At 41.2% G+C, this 24,758-nt stretch overlaps 1 protein-coding gene across 1 annotated transcript in view; it reads right to left on the bottom strand.

Moving 5' to 3' along the window:
* The window catches only part of NBAS (NBAS subunit of NRZ tethering complex), a 159,866-nt gene that overhangs the window by 85,668 nt on the left and 49,440 nt on the right, over positions 1 to 24,758 (bottom strand). The window contains exons 20-23 of the mRNA XM_081157251.1: positions 23,814 to 23,918; positions 23,316 to 23,452; positions 11,214 to 11,297; positions 7,837 to 7,990 (exon numbers count right to left, since the gene is read on the bottom strand). Coding sequence (XP_081013377.1) covers positions 7,837 to 7,990; positions 11,214 to 11,297; positions 23,316 to 23,452; positions 23,814 to 23,918 — 480 coding nt within the window. The remainder of the gene's footprint in view (positions 1 to 7,836; positions 7,991 to 11,213; positions 11,298 to 23,315; positions 23,453 to 23,813; positions 23,919 to 24,758) is intronic.

Genomic DNA, 24,758 nt, shown 5'->3' on the forward strand with positions numbered 1-24,758 from the left:
GCCTGAAAAGCAGGTGTGAAGGGAAGCCAGGAGAAACGTGCCGGGTGGAGGGAGGGGCCAGGTGGTAAAGAACAGCGTCTGCTGAGCCCTGGAATTTGCCGTTTCCTGAAATGCAATACCACAAAGGGTTTTCAGCTGTGGCATGTCAGAGATTTACACTTTGGACAGAATATGCAGTAAATACTCATGGAACGATGAACCGGAAATGAACAGGCTGGAAAATGGGGAACTGCAGTTACGAGCATTAGAAGATTCACTACTAGTGACAAGCGTAGCACCCTCGGGGATGGCAATACTTAAGGCACAAGCCAAAGGACAAAAGGAGACTAAAATGAACGGCTAAGACAAAGACATGAAAAGGAGAGAAACGATATCCCAGAAGAAGAGGCTGCAGGGGAGGAAGCAGCAGTGCGGAAGGGCCATGTGTCAGACAACACAGGAAGGAGCCTGACACTGACAGGCCCGGGGCTGGGATGATGCCCCTTCGGGGGAGCGGCAGGAGCAGCCAGACTCCAGGGAAACGCGGAGTAAACGGACATTGAGAAAGCAGTTCCAGAGAGCAGGGCGACCACTGCAAGCGGAGCTGTGATGGAAAGAAGACAGCTGAGGCAGAGGCCAGGGAGGGTGTGGCTCCATTTTGTTTGTTTGTATAAAGTAGGATTGACTTGAACTTGATGTTAAAAAAAAGGCAAGGCAATAGACAAGTGCGGAGGGGCTGAAGATACAGAAGAGAGACCAGATGACAGAGCGGGTGGGAGTGTGGGGTCCAGAGCACAGGGAAAGAAGGTAGCTGGAAGGCAGGAAGGGACCACTTCTGCAGAGGAAAGCTGGAAGGAGTAGGGACAAGTGACAGTGAGTCCTCCCATTTCCCAATGAAATACCAAGCAAAGCCACTGCTGAGAAGGATGAGGGGGTGCCAGGGCGGGAGCAGCAGAGCTGGGGGGAGGGAGCGGCCATGTCACATTCGGTCCACCCTGGGGATGACAGGCGAAGAGGAAATGGAAAAAAGAAATGCATTTTCAGTGGGAAAGAGTGGTGCAAACAAACAGGAAGGTAAACTATGGGTAGGTAAGGCGTGGGGCAGAGCAGGAGAGATCCGACAATGCTTCGACAGACAAATGTTCTCACCCGACGTCTAATAATAAAAACAATAACTCATGTCTGAAAGGACATATCTACCTGTACACCAACTAAAAACAACTCTCAGGTGCATTTTCAGAAAGCATAGAAAAAACCTGATGCATACACATAACTCTGCAAGTAATAATTGAACACAGAGCACATTAGCGCTTCAACACACTCACCAATTCTGTGATCCGGATTCATCTTCCTAATGTCAGCCTTGAATTGTTGCTTCCCCAATACTTACTGAAGTAAAAATCTTTTAGAATCAAATAACTGACACCTCAAATGAAAGTAGGCTCCCATGCAACTTAAAGGGTTATACCACAAACCCCAGTGCTCACTGGATAAATTTCACCACTAGACACATTATCCTAAGCCAAGAAAAGTGTTTTGCTAAAGGCATTTGTAGGCACTAAGGAAAGGAAGTCCCCTGTCAATTAAATCTTTAAAAATGAAAAAGATCAAACTATGCTAGATATCACTTTGATTGTAGATGAACCACATGAAACGTCGATACATGAAATGAAGGTAAAGAACAATACCTCTAAGAAAAAGAAGGAATAGTGAGAGAAAGGTACATCAGCATAAAAAGGAAAAATGGCATTAAATAAGTTGATATCAATAGTAACCTTAAATGTAAATGGAATGGCCCAATCAAAAGACAAAGGGTAGCTGAATGGATAAGAAAACAGGACCCAAATATATGCTGTCTACAAGAGACCCACCTGAGAGCAAAAGACTCACACAGGCTAAAAGTAAAGGGGTGGAGTAAAATATTCCATGCAACTGGAAAGGAAAAGATAGCTGGAGTAGCAATTCTTATTTCTGACAAAACATACTTCAAAATAAAGACCATAACAAGAGACAAAGATGGTCACTACATATTACTAAAGGGATCAATCCAACAGGAGGAAATAACCCTTATAAACATTTATGCACCCAATACAGGAGTACCTGAATATATAAAAAATTTCTTGGGAGACTTTAAAGGGGAGATTGACAGCAACACAATCATAGTGGGGGACTTTAACACCCCACTGTCAGCATTGGACAGATCATCAAGACAAAAAATCAACAGGGAAACGCAGACCTTAAATGACTCACTAGACCTAATGGATTTAATTGACATTTATAGAACATTTCACCCCAAAGCAGCAGAATACACATTGTTCTCAAGTGCACATGGAACATTCTCAAAAATAGACCACATGTTAGGGCACAAGGCAAGTCTCTACAAATATAAGAAGACTGAAATCATATCAAGCATCTTCTCGGATCACAATGCCATGAACTAGAAATCAACCACTATAAAAAAACTCAAAAATATTCGAACACATGGAGGCTAAATAGCATGTTATTAAACAATGAATGGGTTACCAATGAGATCAAGGAAGAAATCAAACACTTCATGGAAAGTAACGAAAATGAACAGACAACAACCCAAAACCTATATGGGACACGGCAAAACCAGTCCTGAGAGGAAAATTCATAGCATTACAGGCCTATCTCAAGAAACAAGAAAAAGATCTGATGAACCATCTAACACAACTAAAAGAACTAGAACAAGAACAGCAAGAAAAGCCCCGAGGAAGTAGAAGGAAATGATAAAAATCAGAGCAGAGATTAATGACATAGAGACTAAAAAAACAATACAAAAAAATCAATGAAGCCAAGAGCTGGTTCTTTGAAAAGGTAAATAAGATTGATGCACCTTTAGCCAGACTCACTAAGAAACAAAGAGAGAGGACCCAAATAAATAAAATCAGAGATGAAAGAAGCGATATAACAACTGACCCAACAGAAATACAAAGGATTGTAAGAAAATATTATGAGCAACTATATGCCAACAAACTGGACAACATGGGGGAAATGGACAAATTCCTAGAAGCATACAACCTTCCAAAGCTGAATCAAGAAGAGGCAGAAAAGCTGAATAGGCCGGTAACAATTAATGAAATTGAAGCAGTAATCAAAAAACTCCCAGCAAACAAAAGTCCTGGACCAAATGGATTTACAGGCGAGTTTTACCAGTCAAAGAAGAATTAATACCTCTTCTATTCAAACTATTCCAGAACATTCAAGAGGAGGGAAAACTCCCAAACTCTTTTTATGAGGCCAGCATCATCCTAATCTCAAAACCAGATAAAGATACTACAAAGAAAGAAAATTACAGGCCAATATCCCTGATGAACATAGATGCTAAAATCCTCACTAAAATACTAGCAAACCGGATCCAGCAATATATTAAAAAGATCATACATCATGACCAAGTGGGATTTATTCCGGGGATGCAAGGCTGGTACAAGATTCACAAATTAATAAATGTGATACATCACATAAACAAAATGGACAAAAATTATATGATCTTATCAATAGACGCAGAAAATGCAATCGACAAAATCCAGCACCCATTTCTAATAAAAACTCTCAATAAAGTGGGAATAGAGGGATCATACCTCAGCATAATAAAGGCAATATATGACAGACCTATGGCCACCATCATACTCAATGGGCAAAAACTAAAACCATTTCCATTAAAAACAGGAACAAGACAGGGATGTCCACTGTCACCACTCTTATTCAACACAGTACTGAAAGTCCTCGCCATAGCCATCAGACAGGAAGAAAACATAAAAGGCATCCAAACTGGAAAGGAGGAAGTAAAACTGTCATTATTTGCAAATGACATGATACTGTACATAGAAAACCCTAAAGACTCCATCAAAGTACTACTAGATTTGATAAACAAATTTGGCAAGGTAGCTGGATACAAAATCAACATCCGGAAATCAATGGCATTCTTATACACCAACAATGAACTTTCAGAGAGAGAAACTAAAAAAGCAATACCATTTACCATTGCAACTAAAAAAAATAAGATACCTAGGAATAAACTTAACCAAGGATGTAAAAGACCTGTACTCGGAAAACTACGTGAAAAAAGAAATAGAGGAAGATAAAAACAAGTGAAAGAATATACCATGCTCATGGATTGGAAGAATTAATATCATTAAAATGTCCATACTACCCAAAGCAATTTATAAATTCAATGCAATTCCTATTAAAATACCAACAGCATATTTCACAGACCTAGAACAAACATTTCGAAAATTTATATGGAACCAAAAAAGACCCTGAATAGCTGCAGCCATCTTGAGAAAAAAAAACGGAGTGGGAGGGATCACATTACCAGACTTCAAACTGTATTACAAAGCCACTGTAATCAAAATAGCCTGGTACTGGTACAACAACAGGCATATAGATCAATGGAACAGAACAGAGACCCCAGAAATAGACCCACGCCATTATGATCAATTAATATTTGACAAAGGAGGCAAGAGTATCCAATGGAGTAAAGACAGTCTCTTCAGTAAGTGGTGCTGGGAAAATTGGACAGATACATGCAAAAGAATGAAACTAGACCACCAACTTTCACCATACACAAAAATAAACTCAAAATGGATAAAAGACTTAAATGTAAGTCACGAAACCATAAAAATCCTGGAAGAAAACATTGGCAGTAAAGTCACAGACATCCCAAGCAGTGGACTTTTCACTGATACATCTCCTAGGGCAAGAGAAACAAAAGAAAAAATAAACATGGGACTACATCAAACTAAAAAGCTTCTGCACAGCAAAAGAAAACACCCTCAAAATACAAAGGAACCCCACGGTCTGGGAAAGCATATTTGCCAAGGATGAATCTGATAAGGGGCTAATAGTAATCAGCAAGAGGAAGACAAACAACCCAATTAAGAAATGGGCAAAGGACTTGAATAGACACTTCTCCAAAGAGGAAATACGGATGGCCAAGAGACACATGAGAAAATGCTCAACGTCGCTAATCATCAGAGAGATGCAAATTAAAACCACAATGAGGTATAACTTCACACCTGTCAGAATGGCTCTATCAACAAATCAACAAACGACATGTGCTGGCGAGGGTGTGGAGAAAGGGGAACCTGGTACAGTGCTGGTGGGAATGCAGGTTGGCACAGCTACTATGGGAAACAGTATGGAGGTTCCTCAGAAAGTTAGAAATGGAGCTGCCTTTTGACCCAGTGATTCCACTCCTAGGAATGTATCCTAAGAATCCTGAAAATTCATCAGAAAGAATATATGCACCCCGATGTTCATAGCGGCACAGTTTACAACAGCCAAGATCTGGAAATAGCCCAAGTGCCCATCAGTAGATGAGTGGATAAAAAAGCTGTGGGACATTCACACCATGGATACTACGCAGCTGTAAAGAAGAAGGATCTCGTACCCTTTGGGACAGTATGGATGGACCTGGAGAATATTATGCTAAGTGAAATAAGCCAGGCAGCGAAAGACAAACATCACATGATCTCGCTTAAACGTGGAATCTAGAGAACTTAATAAACTGATGAACAGAATAGATTCAATGACATGGAAGCATAGATGAGACTGACAAATGTCAGAGGGATGGAGGAGGGCGGGTGGGTGGAGGGGGAGAGAGTAACCAAAGAATTTATATGCACAACCCAAGGACACGGACAATGGTGGGGAGAAGAATTGGGGAAGGGCGAGGGACAGGGTGGAATGGGTCCTTGGGGAGAAAAAGGGACATCTGTAATATTTTAAACAAAAATTTTAAAAAATATTTAAAAAAAAGAACAATACCTCTATTCAAAGTGCTTTTAAATAAATGAGATGAAAGAAAGAAGGCAGCTAAACAAAGCACCCCCCAGGGAAGGAGAACAGTCCACCTGGGGGCACGCAGAAGCCCTGAGGAGGCACCTCTGTCCATCGCAAGAATCAGTGGGACCGCTGATGTGAAGTGGGTGGAAGCCGGGAATGCGAGAGGTCCAGCAACGTGCAGGGCAGCCCACACAACCCCCTCGCCCTGAGTCCTGCCTACTTTCAGATATCCTGAAAAATCTACTTACAATGACCAGAGTCTAGACCTCGACTTCATTTAATATTTACACAGAAGTCTTTTCTGTGTGGTTTAAGTTACACAGAATATCCCAGAATGCAGCTACTACATAATCGGGGAAGAATTTTACTTTGTTTTGTTAAAAGTTCACCATGAGCTGTTCACATCCCATAGAGCAATTTGTGGTATTAACTCAAACAATACCACACGCCCGAATCTGAGGCTTCAGCTCTCACTCTAAGTGACTTCTCGCTGACTTCACTTCCCAGTACAGTCACGGCCCAACATTTATGGATTTTATTTATCTTCTATATATTGCCCTTAAGTCATTACATTAATTTTTTGGAAATTTTCTACTAATAAGATATGGCTATGATTTTCTCATCAGGATAATAAGTATTAAAAAATATTTGCTACTGTGGAGCTGAGACCACATTTTTAAGTTAATTTATCTTGCTCTAGACCATTAAGGCTATGTAACTTCATTTTTATGTGGGCTCTGTAAGAAATGTTACACAGAGACCTGGACCCTGGCTCTTCACTGTACACCCCTGAGCAAGCTGCTCACTTTCCTGTGTGTGGACTTAGTGTATCTCCTACAACACAGAAAATCAGACTAGATCACCTCCAGAGAGTCTCTTCATCATGAAAGCTTGAAAGTCTAAACATTTTCTACTATGGTCCTCAGCCATCTTCAAAAACTTAGAAAGTCAATCATACATATTCTTGGCCATCCCCCCAAAATTTGATCTATAATATTCCCATCAGCTCCAGCAAATAATTCATCTTCAATTCTATAAATACTAAATCTAGAAATCAGATTAAGCAGAAATTTAAGCTATCAAATGGAGACACAGGGCCATGCCAGATACACTACAGAGAAATTTAAACAAAGGGGTACATATTCCTCCCCAGACTCTCTGACATCACCCTTCCCATCAGGTGAAAAGCTGACAGAGGGTAGATGGTCCAAGGCCAAGGCTGCGAGTGGAAGGAAGAAGTCACCCACTGGCCAGACCCGGAGTGAGATTTCTAAGTGCACCTGCCGCTCTTTGCTCAGCATCGCAACCTCTGTCCTCTGAGATGGAGACAACCGTTGCTTACATTTGCAGAGCACTCAGTCAGCAGAATCTGCAACGTTCCCTCCTGTGTATTTTCTTTCTCATTGGCTCTGGTATAAGAACTAACCCATGAAAAAAACCAAGTACTGTATTAAAAAAGGCAGGAAGCAGGTACAGTCATAGGTGCCCTGGTGGAAGAGTCGAGATTAATAGCTACACATCTTACACTCTGCGCAGTCCTCCTCTCTCTCCTGTCCACACCCTTCGCTAACGCAGCTGCTATGCATCTCGGTAAGAAGGCTCAGGGGGACTTTGGGAAAGTAGGCGTGGACTTGAGGAAAACATTAGGGCAGAGCCTCAAACAAGATTCCTGAGAATCAACACAGGGACTCACTGCATTACCGCAGTACGACAGGGGACCGAGCAAGCATTTCTAGGCTAACACAACCTTTTAAATTAATATGGTACTAAACCTAATAAAAATATATGGAGAATATCAAACAGTATGTACCATATTTTACAGCTTACATTTTGAATAACTTTTCTTGCATGTGTTTGCTCTTTAATAATTTTTTTAAAAGCCACAAAAACTTTTTAGACAAAGGGTAAGTGAACAAAGTAGCATGGAATACTCATTCATCCCTTGCAAACTACACACACGACCCTGGCACCACGGTCAGCAGCCACTCCTTGCACTGAGCCCTCAGGGCCCGAGGCAGCACCTAAGCAGCAGCTGTGGCCTCCCCTCACCTGTCCAGCGTGACGCTCTATCTCCTCCGCTCGGGTCTGATACCAGTCCATCGCCTTCTCCACTGCCAGTTGGGTGGTCCTGAACCTCAGCAGCTCCGGCTGTGCCGCATACAAGAATTCACTTTCATCTTGGGGGCTCGGCTCAACCACCAGTCTGTAAAGTACAAAGGAACCAATTGAGATGCTGGGGAAATGATCATTTTGGGGGTGGGCTCAGTTACAGGCCCAAGAAGTTTGTGTGTGTGTGTGTGTGTGTGTGTGTTCCTACGCGTGTGTGTGTGTGTGTGTGTTCCTACGCGTGTGTGTGTGTGTGTGTGTGTGTGTGTGTGTTCCTACGCATATGTGCACAGTTGCAAGATAAATGGGACATTTTGGGGATGCTTAATTTATTTTCCTAGCAGTTTTCCCAACTTAAAAAAACCGGAATGGACAATACATCAAAACAACTCTGCCACAAATCAGTCAAACAAGTATTAGCAAAATGAAAGTCGCCCAGGGATGCTTTCACGAAATGCTCATGGCCGGGCGCCTGCCCTCGGCCTCCTGCATCAGTCACATCAAAGGCCGGCCACTGCATTTTGGAAAAACACCCCCGGGTGATTTCGATGCAAATATAAGTTAAGAAACCCTTGTTTTCCATGTTCATAAAAATAAAAGGAAATATTCCTTACTTATGGTGATGATATACCTTTGGTGGGTGTCAGCCACATACCACTACGCTGGCATTTGCAAAATATGAGTGGCTCTACACCACTGGCCATAGGAGGGAAAGAGACACAGCTAGAGGAATGTACACCGAAGTAACATCACAGAGATCACAAATCACGAGTTTTATGAGGAGATCCTGGCCTTCCATGGTCAGGACTAAAAAAGAAAAACATTAATCTAAACTAAGACATTTCAGAGAGATATGTGGAAAACACTGCATTCCATTAGAGACACGCACTCATCTAAAACCCACTGTCAATAAACGACACGCTGGAACTGTCACTATTACAAGGCAACGGGCTTGGAGTTGCAACGGACGCTGAAGCACATCCCATTGCTAAAGCTGCAATGCCTCATCTGAATTCATGAGGGAAAAGTAGGCAGAGGTTCGCTTTTTTCACATGAAAAATGGGAATAATGCCAGGCAGGAGTACCTAACATAATACCAATGACGTCCAGAGGGCACACTGGCTGGCCTAGGGCTGGTGCCTGATTTTTATTTATAGGTATTATTTTTTATTGGAATTAGTAGCTGTAATATTTGAACAGACACAAAGCCCACGGATACCTAGGCATCTTATCCACATGGCTCAGACAGCCTCTTATGCTCATGGTTGGTAGCCCTCTACTCCCCTGGTCTCACACCTGCCATTCACACTCTGACCAGTGGTTTCCCAGAGTGGGACGAGTCCCATCGCTCACTCAGAAACCTTCCCTTTAAAAACAGAAGCCTGAGTATATCATCCCACGCCTACTTTTACAGCTTGTAATCTGTCCTAAAATACTCTAGCCACATCTGGTGCGAGTCTCACTGTGATTCTTTCCTCTTCAACAAGGCATCTTACTTTCAATCCTTGAAGGAGGCTCTTCCTCAGCCTCCCAACATGCTCCTCCCTCTGCTAGAACACGCCCCATCCACCAGCCAGACTCTCCTCCGCCAAGCTAAAGTCTATTTATCCTTCAAATCTCAGCTCCCCCAGGAAAGTCTTCCCTGCCCCCACCAGGTGCAGGTGTCCCCATCCAGGGTATCCCCATCCCCAGGTGTCCCTGTCCCATGCTCCCATGTCCCCATGCCCCAGCCTTCCCTGAACAGCACTCCTGACACGGGTGCCGCAGCATCCTTCCTCCTGGTTACAGCTGTGTGAGTCAGGACTGCACCTGGCTTTCCCCTTGGGTAGTCTTGAGTCTACCAGAGGACAGACACTCACTAAATGACTAGGCCACAAGAGGTGGCCTGTCCTACTGAAATTCTATATCATCTTCAAAAGCATCTTCCCTCTGTCACATTTTCCCTGGCTTTTCATTTTATAGTTTCAGGAGTCCCAGCACAGCAAGTTTTACTCACACTTTAGCTTGCCGTGCCTGGTCTGAGAAATACTCTCATGCTTGTCATCTACTTGTCAGATGCTAAAAGGCACAAGCTCAGGGGACTGGGAAGTACCAGGTGACTGGGGAAGGTGCTCAGCCAGTGCTGCTCCGTCTAAGGCCCATCTCACGTTGAGAGAACCTGGGCCACAGTGACACCACACCTTTCCCTACAGCCACGGCCACCGGCATCAACCCCCACCGTTTTCCATTCATCTGTCCTGTTAACTCTCACTACAATCAGTAAGTAAAGACTATCAAATGTGGCTGATCAATACCCTGCACTGAGCTCCACCTTCTCCTGAAATTCACTGAAATGACAGCAAACAAGGTTCAAAGGGAGTCGGGGGTGGGGCGAGGTTGCAAACAGTCAAGGAAGAGCAGGGTGCGTGGAGTAAAACTAGACTAACCCATAATTTTTCATCCTCGGATGTCCACAGATAATAGCCAGTACTAAGAGATCCAGGAACAGCTGTACAATTATGTTACTCAGAGACATGCAGGAAGTGCCAAATTTGTCATCTACAGGGACTGAAGTAACTGCTCCTGGTGAGCAGAATACAAAGGAGGGGCAAAGGACTATGGGTTTTGGTTCTTGCTGTTTCTAAAATAAGCTTTGCTTTTTTGAGATAAGTTTTTTAGACAGAGAGTCAACATTTAGCATATAAATTTTCACTAAGTGCCTGGATTTGCAGCCCCATGGCTCCACCCTCACTCTATGCCCAGTGTCCAGAGATGGGGGTTCCTGGGCTCAGTTCAGGAGTCCAAAACGACACTCCTGAGCTTCCATCGGGAAACCATGAAGGGGAGCTGGCAATGAAGTACCTGCCTGACTTTGAGGAGTAGGATAAGGGGGTCAAGTGCCCCCATGTGGCCTTTCAGCCCCACCCCGCCTCCCCGCTTCTGCAGTGCCTGAGACCTCCATATTCTGAGGCTTTCCAGGACTAAATCTTACAAAAATCAAAAAACAAAACTGAATCAAGAACAAAACTGCATACATACCATAAAAACAAATATGAAAACATATCTGTATAGGTCAAAGAATGAAAGCAAATACCTCGCCATGAAAAAGAGTTGTGTAAGGATCATTTTTAGAATAATTCCTTTGTGGCATTTAACATTTTTCCATTAAAATAATTTTAACTTAACTGAGGAAAGTCAGGTTTTTTTTTAAAAGTTCACTGGAACTCTGTAAATCAAGAACCGCCATCCAGCGAGTGGCATACATCACGTTCCCCGTTCACAGGGCTGTCTCTTCACCCGGCCCACAGTGAAAGGAGCTCCCTTGTGCGGCTCCTTCTTACCTGCACTCTGCCTCCTCGCACCAATCTTCATCTCGGTGTTTACGTTCATGCCAAGGAAGAATCATCAAGGAGTCACCGTTATAACTTTAATTAGAAAGAAAACAAAAACATAAGCATTTAAAACACCCGTCACCTCAAGGCCTGGCTACACACACAGCAGTTCCAGGATTCCCGTATGCGGTATAAGTGCTACATGACACATACCGGAGGCCCTATGTAAACAGAAAATAACAAGTTACAGATCTCTCTTCCAACATGAAATGGTTCAAAAAGAAAAGGAGAATTCAAAACAAAAACATGTGGCAAGGACACGGACAACAATGTGGTGAAGGCCAGGGGTGAGGGCTGGCAAATAGGGGGGAAATGGGGGACATCTGTAATGTTGTCAACAATTAAAAAGTAAAATAAAATAAACAAATAAAATTTTTAAAAAAACATTTGACATGGAAGGACGGTATGGGTATGTGTTCATTCACACACCAAAACGTTTATCAAGAGCCCATGGTTTACGTTCTTAATACCAACATAAATGGTCCTTTGCCCTCAAAAAGCTTACAACCTAACTTCCTATGATCATAAGAAGTAACCACTAGCTACGTATAAAGCACTTCAAACGTGGTTACTGATACTAAGAAAGAGAACTTTCATTTTAATTAATTTCAATTAAATTTTAATAGCCACATATGACTAAGGGCTACCATATTAGACAGCATAGACACAAAGGACAGGAAATGGCAAGAGTAAAGAAATGATTCTGCAGGTTGAAAATACCCCTAAACGCTAACAGGAGAATGTAAAACAGGCAGGGCCTGACTGGATAATGAACACACAGCAAGTGATGTGCTGCAGAGTTGTGCCCCTGGAACCTGTGTAACTCCTTTAACCAACGTCACCCCTATAAATGCAATAAAAAGGAGAAGCTCTTCAAATAAATTAATAAATAAAAAATAATGTACAGACCGAGAAACAAAGTATTAATTAAAAAGGGAAAGCGAGGGAAAACAGTACGGCAACACCGTGGAGCAATGTGCTGCGAACCAGGAGGCAAGGGAAACAAACGCACACATTTTTATCAGATTAAAGCCAGTTCCGCCCAGAGGCCCCCGTCGGAAGGCAGGCCTGGGAGTCTAGGCTAAAATAAAGTGTCCTTGCTACATTTTCAAGCACAGCACAGCTCGATGTTTCTAAATGCGCTGATCGCTGCAGGTAATAGTACTAGCATTGCATCAGTCATGACCAGCACCAATAATAACCTTTAACATGTACTGATCTCTCACTACGAGCCACACACGATAAAATGCTTTTAACATGTAAGACCTCACTCAGTTCTACTAACCTGATGGAGGGGAGAGTATTACCTTCCTGGTATCATAGTGAGAAAACCTGAGGCGTAGGGAAACTAGCCCCTCCTCAGAAAGCCAGTAAATGGCAGGGCTGGGCTTTAAACGCCATCAGAGAGCCAGATGCAGAGCTTGCACCTTTAGCCAGCACCCAATCCTGCTCCAGAAAGGACACAGGGACTGCAATCTAGCCCCAAACACATACCCATCCTCATTCCCAGCACTCCTCCGCTTCATACACGGGAGCCACCAGGTTAGTGTTGTGAGCAGCAGACAGGGCAATGTGAGCCTTCCCAAAACTTAATACAAACAAGCCACTAAGGACCGTTTGCAAGTATATTTAAAGGATACATTTAAACTAAGATATAAAACCAATCTCAACACCAGGAGGTGGGTTATTAGTCCAATGAAACTAACTTCTACCAAACATGTCTTGACTTTAGCTTTGATCATCAATGGTTATGAAAAAACAAAAGACCTCTCTGTTCTTTCATTTTCTTACTGGATGTCTATAAAGCAGATTCTTTTGAACCAACTTTAGTAGTTTAAAATGCTTGCTATAAAAACACCATGTGTTCTTTATCTTGCTGCAGATCCTGTTGAGAAACAAACAGGACCTCATCCCCAGCCAGAATATAAATCCCTTGAGGGCAGAATTTTTGTCTATTGCCACATCCTCAGCACAACAGTACCTGGCACTTAGCAGACTCTCAATATGTGTTAACTGAATTAACTGACAGCATAACAGATTTCTTTAAAGTGATCTCATGAGTATCACAAAAATTCAAAACTGAATAGAGCAACGAAAGGGGACAGTTTGCTCATAAGAAGCAGACATGTCAAGGAGGCACATTTACACAGAACCCGCAGGTCTGAGAGTAAGGACAAGCATGCTTTCCTGATTTAGATGATCAAACTGATGGAAGGGCGAGCTGTACCAGTAACGGTATACAATCGAGACAGTTGGACATGTCATTATACTTCAGGGGGCAGAAAGAGCCCAGAATACATACTTCCCTAAATCTCACCATACTTTACATTTTGAAATAATTGGTGAGTTCTATCATTGCCTTCTAAAAAAAAACAAAACCCAATTTTAGCTCCTGATTCTTTCATAGGGTGAGCAGAATGATAGAATGCTTAATAAAATGCAGAGAAAGCCTTTTTCATTCATTCTGTTCACAACACAAATACTAGTCATGTAAATTAATCATTAGTTGAGTAAGGTGAAATTATGGTTCAAAAAAAACACACCTAGAAAACATACTGCTCTGTTCTAAAGAATTGCAGAAAGTTTGGTTAGTTGCAAAACTTACACTTTGAATCTAAAATTCTATAAGCAAAAAAACATTTACATCTTTTATTTCATCTTTTTCCCCATTGTTTCTACTTTGCCTGGCAAGTCTTAAAATTTAAATGCATCATCTGCATTAAGAAAGGAAAGTACACAGTAAACTTAAATTATCTCTTTACAAAATAATGACGGCTTTTGCTTAATTTTAGGACTCTTTATATTAGAACCCTGTTCACTGCTTTATTCCAAACAATAAACTTTGCTGGTTTCATTTGAAGGTAACATTTATCTGTCAGCAAGAAAGGAATGAGTACAACAAGTTCTGTTGTGTTCAACTATTCTCTCACCAATTATTTCTCCCACTAAATATAAATGTTTTATTTCAAATTGTATCAAGAGTAAATGTACAAAAGTTCTTTTATTCGTATTCTAAGCCTTGGAAACAAAAGGCTAAATAATGTATTACTACTAATTGCACCTTTCAGGCACTGGTTTTAAGATGTAGAGTTATACTTATTCCTATTATCAGCATAGAAGAAAATGTTCTGGTAAATAAAGGACAAATAATAATAATCTGGACCTACACTGTTGTGACCGTCACTGAACAAGTCACACTCAACGGGGAAACAATCAAAATGCTAGTTATCGCTCCGAATGCCAAGATGGAAAAGCTACCTAAACACATCACTCAGAGTTCTCCTCTGGACCAACGGAACTCCATTCCATTAATAAGTTACTTAGAAAATAGAGCAGAGTCTACTAAGACGTCCTGGACCTAACCAGCATTCTCAGGTGTTAGCGATGTGTAGAGAGGCGGTAGGTAGTGAATACGCCACCCGCCGAGGGCCTGGATTCCTCTCCCCACCACTGTGACCCAGCTACTCTGCCTCAGCAGTGATGCTCTAATATTACCTGCCCAAACTGAAGGCGAGATAAGCAAGCATTTTCTTGAATTCCAATCCATCATAATTAAGAGCATGCTCTTAGAAGTCTGGCCTCTGCATTAGGCCTCTGACCCCACCCTTGGTAAAAGGACTCAGTGTGCCTGTGCCTCGATTCCTCACTAGTGAAACAGTGATAATGACAGTTTTAACATCATTTGGATTCGGGGAGGGACAAATTCGTTAATACATACAGAGCCTTTTGAACAGCACCTGGTACACAGTAAGTGCTAAACCATCATAAAAAGCATCATCATTATTCATGCCAGCAAGAAGCCTGCTCATGGGCAGTGAAATACAAGAAACTGGGAACTGGTTGACATTCGTGCATTAACGAGTTTGATCCAGCACCCTGCTGGATACTGAACACGATTATGTGCCAGGAACTGTGCCAGGTGATACAGCTCTTAGATTAGTTTATCATCACAAACCAATATGACCTCCCCATTTCACACTTCAAGAAACTGAAGTTCAGAGAAGCTAAGTAACCTCCCAAAAGCAGCAGAGCTAGGAGTAGTGAGGACCAAGACATATACCCATGTTTCTGATGAAAGCCCTTGCTCCTCCCAGTGGACCACACTATCATGTCAACACATCAAATATAGGTCAGTATCATGCTGTGATCCCGACATTTATGTGTATCATGGATTTCCCCCCCAAGTTGGTGTGTGTGTGTGTATGATGTAAACTTTTAGGATAAAAAAATGGGTACACACTGAGGTCAAAACATTTCTTAAAATAATGTATATGCTTTGTGGACAAAATATGAGTTTGATTCTTAATAGCATTTTACTTATTACAAATACAATATTTACAAAGGCCTGCCCATATCAGAATTGGGAAAAGTGTCTCGCTGGGTTATTTATATGTTAATTAAATATAGTGTGATAAAGAGATTCACTGCAGTTTCAGGCAAGTATTTACATATTAATGAAATCTTTTCCAGGGCAACTGGAAAAGACGCCCTGTGATCAAAAAGAATTATAGAGACTATTTCCCCAAGGTAGTTCAACCATTCAGAAGATGTTATAATCTTCTTAAGGATCACAGGTTCTGAAATTATTGGTCAAGGTATTTAAATTCTGGAAGAATATGAATACGGAAAGAAAAAACCCATCTCCATGAAAACGCTGCCATGTGGTGTCACTAGGCAATGCCGAATCTAACAACAATTTCAGGGGAACAAAATAAGAATCGGAAACTTTAAACTGTATTAAGCCACATTAAAACATCTGACAATAGTCACATAAACACTAAAACAATAACGTAATTAAAGTTATTTTTAAATAATTCATTCAGAGCATAGTTCACTAATGCCTCTCAAATTTTTTGCTCTCAAAGCAGGATAATCGTTTCTCTGCTTCTCTCATAAACGTGTTATAAGAATTATATGTGAAACATAAAATCTGTATGTTTCTTACAACTGTTTCATATTTAGTCATAAAATGTTTACTGAACAGTACTTTTCAGGGTAACCAAATACATAACAAATATCGGCATCAACAGTTTCCAAGGCCCATAAAGTTACTCTGAGATAATTTTGCTTCTATCTTCTTAATCAAAGAAATTGCCCTAAATCCATTTTTGTTTCCTGAAATACACTGCAAGACAAAAACTAACTGAGTCAAGATCCAGCATGCCCGAAGTGCCAGGAGACATGCCGATCAATCACCCTGCTGCCAGCCCAGGCCCAGGCCCTGCGCCCGGACAGGAGAGGCTACTGGGCCTTTCTTTCTGGATCAAACGCCAGGCTCTTCTTGGATTCAGAAACTGCCGACTCAGCCCACTCCACAAAGCACTCTCTGTGCTCCTTCCTCTCTACTAACATCACCGCGAAGGCCAAACACTTATTCCAAGACGAAAATACAAACCGATTTATTGTTCTTTGCTCACAGCAGCTCAGAAATAAACTGCACACGTGGGAATTGAATTCTAATTAGGTAACTAATCAACTTTTCCATTTTAAAGGGAAAAGGAACATTTTTATGTTTCCTGTGAGAACCAAAAAGTGAATGCAGCGCCCCGGTCTTTCCATAACATTTAACAATCAAGGCGACAGTCGTGGTGGTATTTCATCACAACAAAATTACGGTGGGAAGAGGACACCCAAGAAAAACTGCTCATTAAAAATTTCAGGGAAGAAAACAGAAATCTTTACGAACAGGACTAGGCTACATAAAAACATAGGTAAAAGGGGATGTACATTGTTTATTGGAAATCGCCCGCACTAATCCATTTTCGACTAACAAATGAACTGGGAATATGGCTTGGACTCTGACTGAACGATATGATACAGGTGAGGACTGAGTAGGCGGAACAACGTCTTCTTAAATATTTACTCAGACGACTCTCACCTGTTCAAACTTCCAAACACCAGAAACATACTAACTTTCAAGACCTGGATCCAACCTCACCTCTTACTGACTTACCTTCGCTGTAACAGGCAGTGATCTCTCCCATCTCCAGCCCTACTACCCTCCTCCTATGGTACATATTTAAATGTATGGCAGCTACATCTATGCCTAACCTGGCTGAGCTTCCCTACTGGGTTCTAATTTACTCATCTGTGGGCAGGGACCGAGACTCGTTCCGTATCCACCTATTGCTTATAATACGACGCCTCCATATGGCACATGAATATTCCCTACATTTTTATTAAAATGACACAAAATTTTCTGATTCCTTCATCTTCCATAAAATGTTCTCTCAAGAACATAAACCCATATAAAGCAATGCAGACAGGCTTTAATTTCTAAATCAGTTTCACATGTACTCACGGCTAGTTATAAATTTCACTAAAAAGCTGAAATTCAAAAATCAACATCTGTTTTGCAAGAAACATTGATACACTTTCTATGGGAGAAAACCTCCACAACTTCCCTCCACCATGAAAGCAGGAGCACAGTAATGGATTCTGGCACTGTCGTCTGTCGTCTCTCTGTCGCCTGTCAAGGAAAAGAAAGTGTCGACCAGACAGTGATTTGCCGTCTGGATTTTCAGAAAGCTGCCTAGGGTCAAACCTGGCTTCGATGAAAAAGACAGTTCACATGATTCCATCTCTGAAATGTAAAATATCAAAACATCCATCTGTAACTGGAAATGGTAAAAAGTAAACTCCTACCCACCTTCCAGCTGTGAAGAACATGGACCGTATCACCGGGTCTTTTACAGGTAAGGTCTTCAGCAGTGATTTAAGTTAAAGTAAATCAGTTTCACCTAAATCAACTTTGTCCTACCGGGAATTTTAATAAAATGCATATCAATGCTTTGCTTTTATGACAAATTTTATGCTGTTGTAATAACAGAAAAGGGTCTCCAAGTTTTGCTATTCAAATCCAAGATCTAGAAGACAAGGTATTAGGAGAGATAGCAGGAGTCCCGCAGTCTGGATAGCCTATTTATCATCAAGAGATGAAGAAGGGGCTCTCCCTAAGGAGTCAGGCAGTAACTGTGATGGAACTTCCCATCTAGAACTAGGATTTACTGGCATCCTTTCCTTTATTTAAAAAATACTTCTGCAGCAAAAAGAGAAACATGAACAGGTAGAAGCCATCCTAAATCTTCAGCAAAGAAAGTAACATGACAGGTGGAAGCCACCCCAAATCTGCTTTAACAGTAATGCTAATTTCACTGAGAGTATATCATGCTATGAGGACATTATGTTAAGTGAAATAACCAGCCACAAAAGGAAAAATACTGCAGAGTGAAATTCATAAAGACAGAAAGTACATGGTGGTCATCAGGGGCTGGGTGCGGGAGAAATGGGAGTTACTGTTTAATGGGGGCAGAGTTTGTTTCACAAGATAAAAAGAGCTCTGAAAATTGGTTTACAACAACGTGAATGTACTTGTACAATTACAATGGTTAATATGAGTAAATTTTGATTAATCTCTCCCTACCCACTCCCCCACCCCTAGCTTCCCTCTGAGATCCCTCAGTCTGTTCCATGCTTCTGTATCTCTGGATCTATTTTGTTCATCAGTTTATTGTGTTTACTACATTCCACATATGAGTGAGATCATGTGGTACTTGTCTTTCTCTGACTGGCTTATTTCACTAAGCATAATACTCTCCATTTCCCTCCATGCTGTCCCAAAGGGTAAGATATCCTTCTTTTTTACAGCTGCATAGTATTCCATGGTGTAAATGTACCACAGCTTTTTTATCCACTCAAATGCTGATGGGCACTTGGGCTGTTTCTGTATCTTAGCTATTGTAAATTACACTGCTATGAACATAGGGGTGCATAAAAACTTATATGTTTATAAGCACAATTCATGGACACAGACATTGGTACTGAGGAAATTCCTGGAGACCCTGGATTCTCTGTGGCATCATCCGTGGGGCAAAGAGCGCAAAAGAGACAGAGACTAAGAAAAGCAAGGTGGTTCAGAGTTAGGAAGGGAATTAAATGTCAGGACAAACACAGGAGTCAGGGTACACACAGCAGAGAGAGACCCTGGGTCTACAGGTCACAGGGAGGTTGGTCATACAGCTGATCTACTGTTTTCAAGGTTGTTCTATATTAAGGCAGGTGTAGTCAAGGTTGTTCTACATTAAGGCAGGTGCAGTTGTTTATGCTGTAGGACAGGGGTGGGGAATATCTGGCCTACAGGTCGTATAAGGCCCTGCGAAATCATCTGGTCTGGCCCTGTCAAGGCCTCACCAAAGAGAAGCAATTTCAGCCATCACATCAGGGGTGAGTTAATTAAATGTCCGACCAAATAGAGCAGGCTAATTTTTAAGTTGATAATTCTGTATGGCCCTAGAATGATGTTATAAATACCCAAATGGCCCTTGGCAGAAAAAAGGTTCCCAGCCCTGCTCTAAGACAACAGCAGTAGATACATGGGACTGACCAGGTTTAACTGACATAACATCAGGCTGACATCCTGTATGATCTAAATAAGTGGTGACTTAAATTTTTCACTCAGCCACTTTTTATTTTCACCCTTAACAGCGTGTCACAGAAACTAGGGTGGAACTAAAGGAGGAGAAATGATTAGAAGTCAAAAAACAATTCATATAACCACAAATTCAGACAAGAAAATGGAAACATGTCGATCGTGCCCGTGGCTCACACAAGCGCAGCCCACCTGCATGTTACAGCATGCTTCTCACAATCAAACTTTCAACCATCAAGTCATCTCAGCTTAGATGTTCACGAGCAGACAAACTGCCAAGTTACTAGAATAACAGCTTCTCCAGGATGATGATATTCTGGATATTCTATTTCCATTAATGGTTTCGCCACTTACACTATAAAATATTTAAATGTTGCAGTATCTCAAAGTACACTAAATATAATTCAATCTTTCCATGTTGATTCTGGAGATGATCCAGGAATATGAGTATCAATTTTCAATGTCTAGTAAATATATGTGTCAAAGGATTTCTTGACTGACAGACGTTAAACTATAGTTTATTTCCATATATTAAAAAGTTAAGTGAAATGAAGTCTAAACGCCATGTTCTATCCTGGATCAGACACTGAAACAGAAAAAGGATATCACTAGAAAAACTGGCTAAACCCAAGTAAGTACATAGTTTAGTTAACAGTATTATACAGTCGGTTCTGCTCTAATGTTTTGAAAATGCAAATATGTTCCAATATATTGATACATTAGGAAACCATTTGAGCATGCCACAAATTTCGTGTTTGCTCGGGCACAATTTCACCCACAAAAGACATTGGCACTCACATGGGCCACACCGCTCAGATCATGTGTGCAGACACACATTTCCCAAACACCTACCAGAGACCTCAGTTCCCAGAGTGAGTTAGCAGCCCCTCCCCTACACATCTGGGGTTACAACTCACCGTCAGATTCCTAATCACCTCTCCCTCCACTTCCCAGTAACACACCAGCTGCAACTCTTCCGACACCCACGTCCACAGAAAAGTCTTTTTCGGGTGTTACTTGAGGTAAAGTACCATGTTTTAGGATTTAAGAGTGTCTCACCATTTAACACGTGTAAAACTATGGGACAATTTTATTAGGCTCCTAACTTTGTTTCACTGCACAAAGTTTTTGAATGCTGGGCCCTGACCCCTTTTCCCTATAAACCCTGTGGTTTTTGTTGCACAATTTCACATAGTGCAGCCATTTTTAGAAATGCATATGTCACATTATATGAAGAAGGGATTACTCCCACAGTAACTTCTTAGTTTTGACAGAGCTATGATTATGGAAGAAAGGGCAAGCTAGATGGACTGTATACATGAAGTCTCTGTATTATCTTTGCAGCTTTTCTGTAACTATAGAATTATTCCAATAAAAAGTTTAAGATAGTATTTGACATATGTAGGTACATGAGGCGAAACTGTTCTCAGTGTTTTATTTACGTTAACTCATTAATCATTCTCATACCACTATGAAATACATGTTGTGATCACCACCATTTTACAGGTGAGAAGACAGAGGCGCAGTTACAAACTTACCCGAGGTCATGAATCCAGGCAACGTGGCTCATTGTCAATGCTCTTACCCCCATGCTATACTCTCTCAACTGTTTAAAATACAACCTTTTACTTTCATCATTCTGGAAAGATTTTACAATAGAAAAAGAGGCATAAATTAAAAATCTAGATAATCCTTCTGAAATGTGCTATCACACTTGAAACTAATATTATATTGAATGTCAACTGTAATTGAAAAATTTTTTTAATTTAAATAATAAATGTGCTATAAACATCAAAAATACCAAAAGTCAAAAAAAGATATTTCTATTTTTTTACAAAAAACTTCTATTATCACAAATTGTGGAAGCTAATAAAGACGGTAAAAAATGTTACCTTTCTACTAAAAAAGCTAAAACAGCCATCCAGAACACAGAGTGTACATGTTTTATAGCAATGACAATCTAGGATGGTAGCTAATAAAAAGATGTATCATCGATGACAGAAAATGTAATTTTTAAGTTTTACAGAACTCAGTCACATTCCATCAATGTCAAATACACACGATGATTTAAGGGTGACAATATAAAACAACATAACACACACCATGGAAGTTTCTCAGCAATCATAATCATAAAACTTTGTGGAATGAATACTGGTAAATCAAATTTTGTTTAAATACCAAGGCAAAAGTTCTGCCAATGGGATCTCAAAACACAGCAGTTAAAAGGTCAATTCATTATAGCATAATTTACTATTGCTTTCCAAAATGTTATACAGCTGGAATTCTAAAATGTAAAATCCCTGCCCTAATTAGTACATGCATTCCTTCAAAACAACTCACATTAGTACATGCATTCATTCAAAACAACTCGCTGAACACTAAGGCTATATTAGTGAACACAACACAAAGTCTGACCCTTATAAAATTTACACTCATTCATTCATTTATTCATTCATCCAAAGTGTTTACTGAGTGCCTACAATGTGCCAGGCACTATAGTAATTACTCTATAAATGTTGGTCATCATCATCAACATCTAAGCCTAAAACTATCATACTGAGTTGAGGTGGCAGGGAAGGAATTAGGAAGCCAAATGATCCCTAATTCCAATGACATCCCTTAAAATTGTAAACTGCCAGTAGCTAAAGGTTGCAACAACGATTCCAATCAGATCTGTCATAGTCTCTCACAAAGTTTTATAAGGTATGAACAGATTTCATAAGTATCAATTCATCTGTTACTAAAAATATGCACTATAAATAACCAAGACAGGGACTGTCAATTCATTTGAGTAAACTCAAACTCAGAAAAGACACATCATGCAATTGATGACTAAGCTGCATTTACTAGTGGGCTGGCTCACTGCAGGTGAAAGGTCGACCAGGGGATCCCTTGCCTTCCGCTTCTGCAGTCACTCACAAGCAAGGTGTGCTCTGCCCTCCCCCCTCTCCGGGTGCTGCTCAGGCCCGGGGCTGATGGCCTACCCATCTCTGAGCTGCGCACTGAGGCATCAAGAAGAGATCCTGTGGCTTCCAGAAGCCCCTGGGTGATACAACTGGGACTTAATGGATCCAGTGGGCTTAAAGTCTATGTCACATGTTACAACACAATCAAACAGCCTCGAATCGAGATAAGGAACACTAGTCTAAGGAACAGTAAAGTGCTACTTTGATTTCCCATTGGTCTTTGTGCCTCTGGAATTTCAGAGGGAGAGAGGGTTGTTGAGAGAAAGCAGGAGTCAGTTATTCCTGGGTGCCCTGGGCCTACTTCCTTATGTGGTCACAACTACACCTCAATTTCTGAAAGATGTAACTAATTCAAACATCGTTATCCTAAAACCGGTTCTTAACCAGAAAACAGGACACACTGAGCACACAGCAGTCCAATCAGGAGGCTTTCAAAACAAGGAAAGGTTAGGTGATTAAGTGGAGGTGGTCCTGCTTGTGCTAGACACACTTAGGTTTCAGGATCATTTCAAAATAAGTTATACAAACTTTATAACCAGGAAAAAAGGTTTAAATAGAATCCATTAAAATTATTTTTCAACTTCAGGTGTGCAGCATGAAACAAATCACTGTTATAATGTAGAAAGCAGGTAAAATTCAGTTAACAATGTCCCCTACCATGCTTCCGGCAGCAAAACGGAGTATTCGTGTGGAGAAGTGGTCTCGGGGAAGTTGGAGAGAATCGCAAGGCGGTGAGGAAGCAGGTCAGAGCCATGGTAGGTGAACAGGATCTCCAGGGCCTGGACATTACTTTCCTGCAGAAGGCAAGGGTAAGTTTCCAACATGAACTTCAGAAATGAAGGGGTGACGCTGCCTGACAACATGAAAAACTCTAACTCGTTAGGCAGTTCTGATGCGAAGTAGTTTGAAATATCCCTGATTCTTCCTGGTCTATACCATGTTTCTCAACCTAAAGTTATAAAAAAAATTATTTTTAAAAGTCAGAATGAAGAATAAAAATATTTTAAAATCTGATTCCGTTTTGTGTACATTTATTAATATTACAACAGAAAAGGAAACGTAATGGCGTATGTATGCGATAACACTGACTGTATGGCTCAAAGATTCAGAAACTGTTAATATTCAAAACTGTTTTATTCACAAAAAGGAAATTACCCGAGCATAAGTTCTCGCTGAAAGAACAATATTCTGACTTCTGAACTTCTTAAAGAATTCAGCATCATATCTCTGTTCAGATGCATGAGACACTCCCAGGATGTGCTAAAGGGAAAAAGGGATTTAATGAAAATCCTGTTAAATATCAATGACAAGGAAATATTAAAAACCTGTATGACTCTGCTTCCCTAAATAAGTAAGGCCAGAATTAATCACACCATTCACTGCTAAGTGAAGTGCTACATTCGAAGTCCCGCCTTTATTTTGAAAATGGCTATGCTTATAAGTGCTGTTAATTTTTTAAATCCAGAAGTAAATTAAATAGGAAGTGAAAATTAAATTAATTACAGAAGGATGACCCAGATCCACCACCTGGTACAAACAAACCAGCAACAGTTACGTGTGGCATGTCCTGCAAGCACCTGCCACAGCTGTACGAGAGCTTTAGCTTTACTGCTGCTGGAGGTCTCTGTAAAATGAGAATGAACCACTCACTGGTTCAACAAATATTTACTGAGTGCCGACTATGTGTGAGGGGCACTGTGATAGGCAGTAGTGATGCAACAAACAGCACACTGACCCTGCTCTCCAAGTGGCTTAGCCTAGTAGGAAAGACAAGCCAGTGGAGGGGACAGGGCAAAGGGAAGCACTCGCTCTGGGAGGCAGGGAAGGCTTCCCCGGAACAGCTCTGAAACAGGAAGGACGGACAGGAGTTCGCCAGACAACTGCCAGTGCAGGTCTCCCCACCACAATGCAGGAAGGGCTCCCGTCCATCGTGCTCAGTGATGAGCCCCAGCTGCCAAGCATCCATAATAAATAACCAGTAACTATTGTTAACTCTGCGTTAACTTACTGACGTGGGAAAGAGGTGAGCATGAGGGTGTGTAAGGAGGTGAGGGGGGAGGCGGGCAGGGAGAAGTTCATGTGGGAACATGCTGAGTTTGG

The sequence above is a fragment of the Miniopterus schreibersii genome (assembly GCF_964146895.1).
Source record: "Miniopterus schreibersii genome assembly, chromosome: 13".
Taxonomy (NCBI): Eukaryota; Metazoa; Chordata; class Mammalia; order Chiroptera; family Miniopteridae; genus Miniopterus; species Miniopterus schreibersii.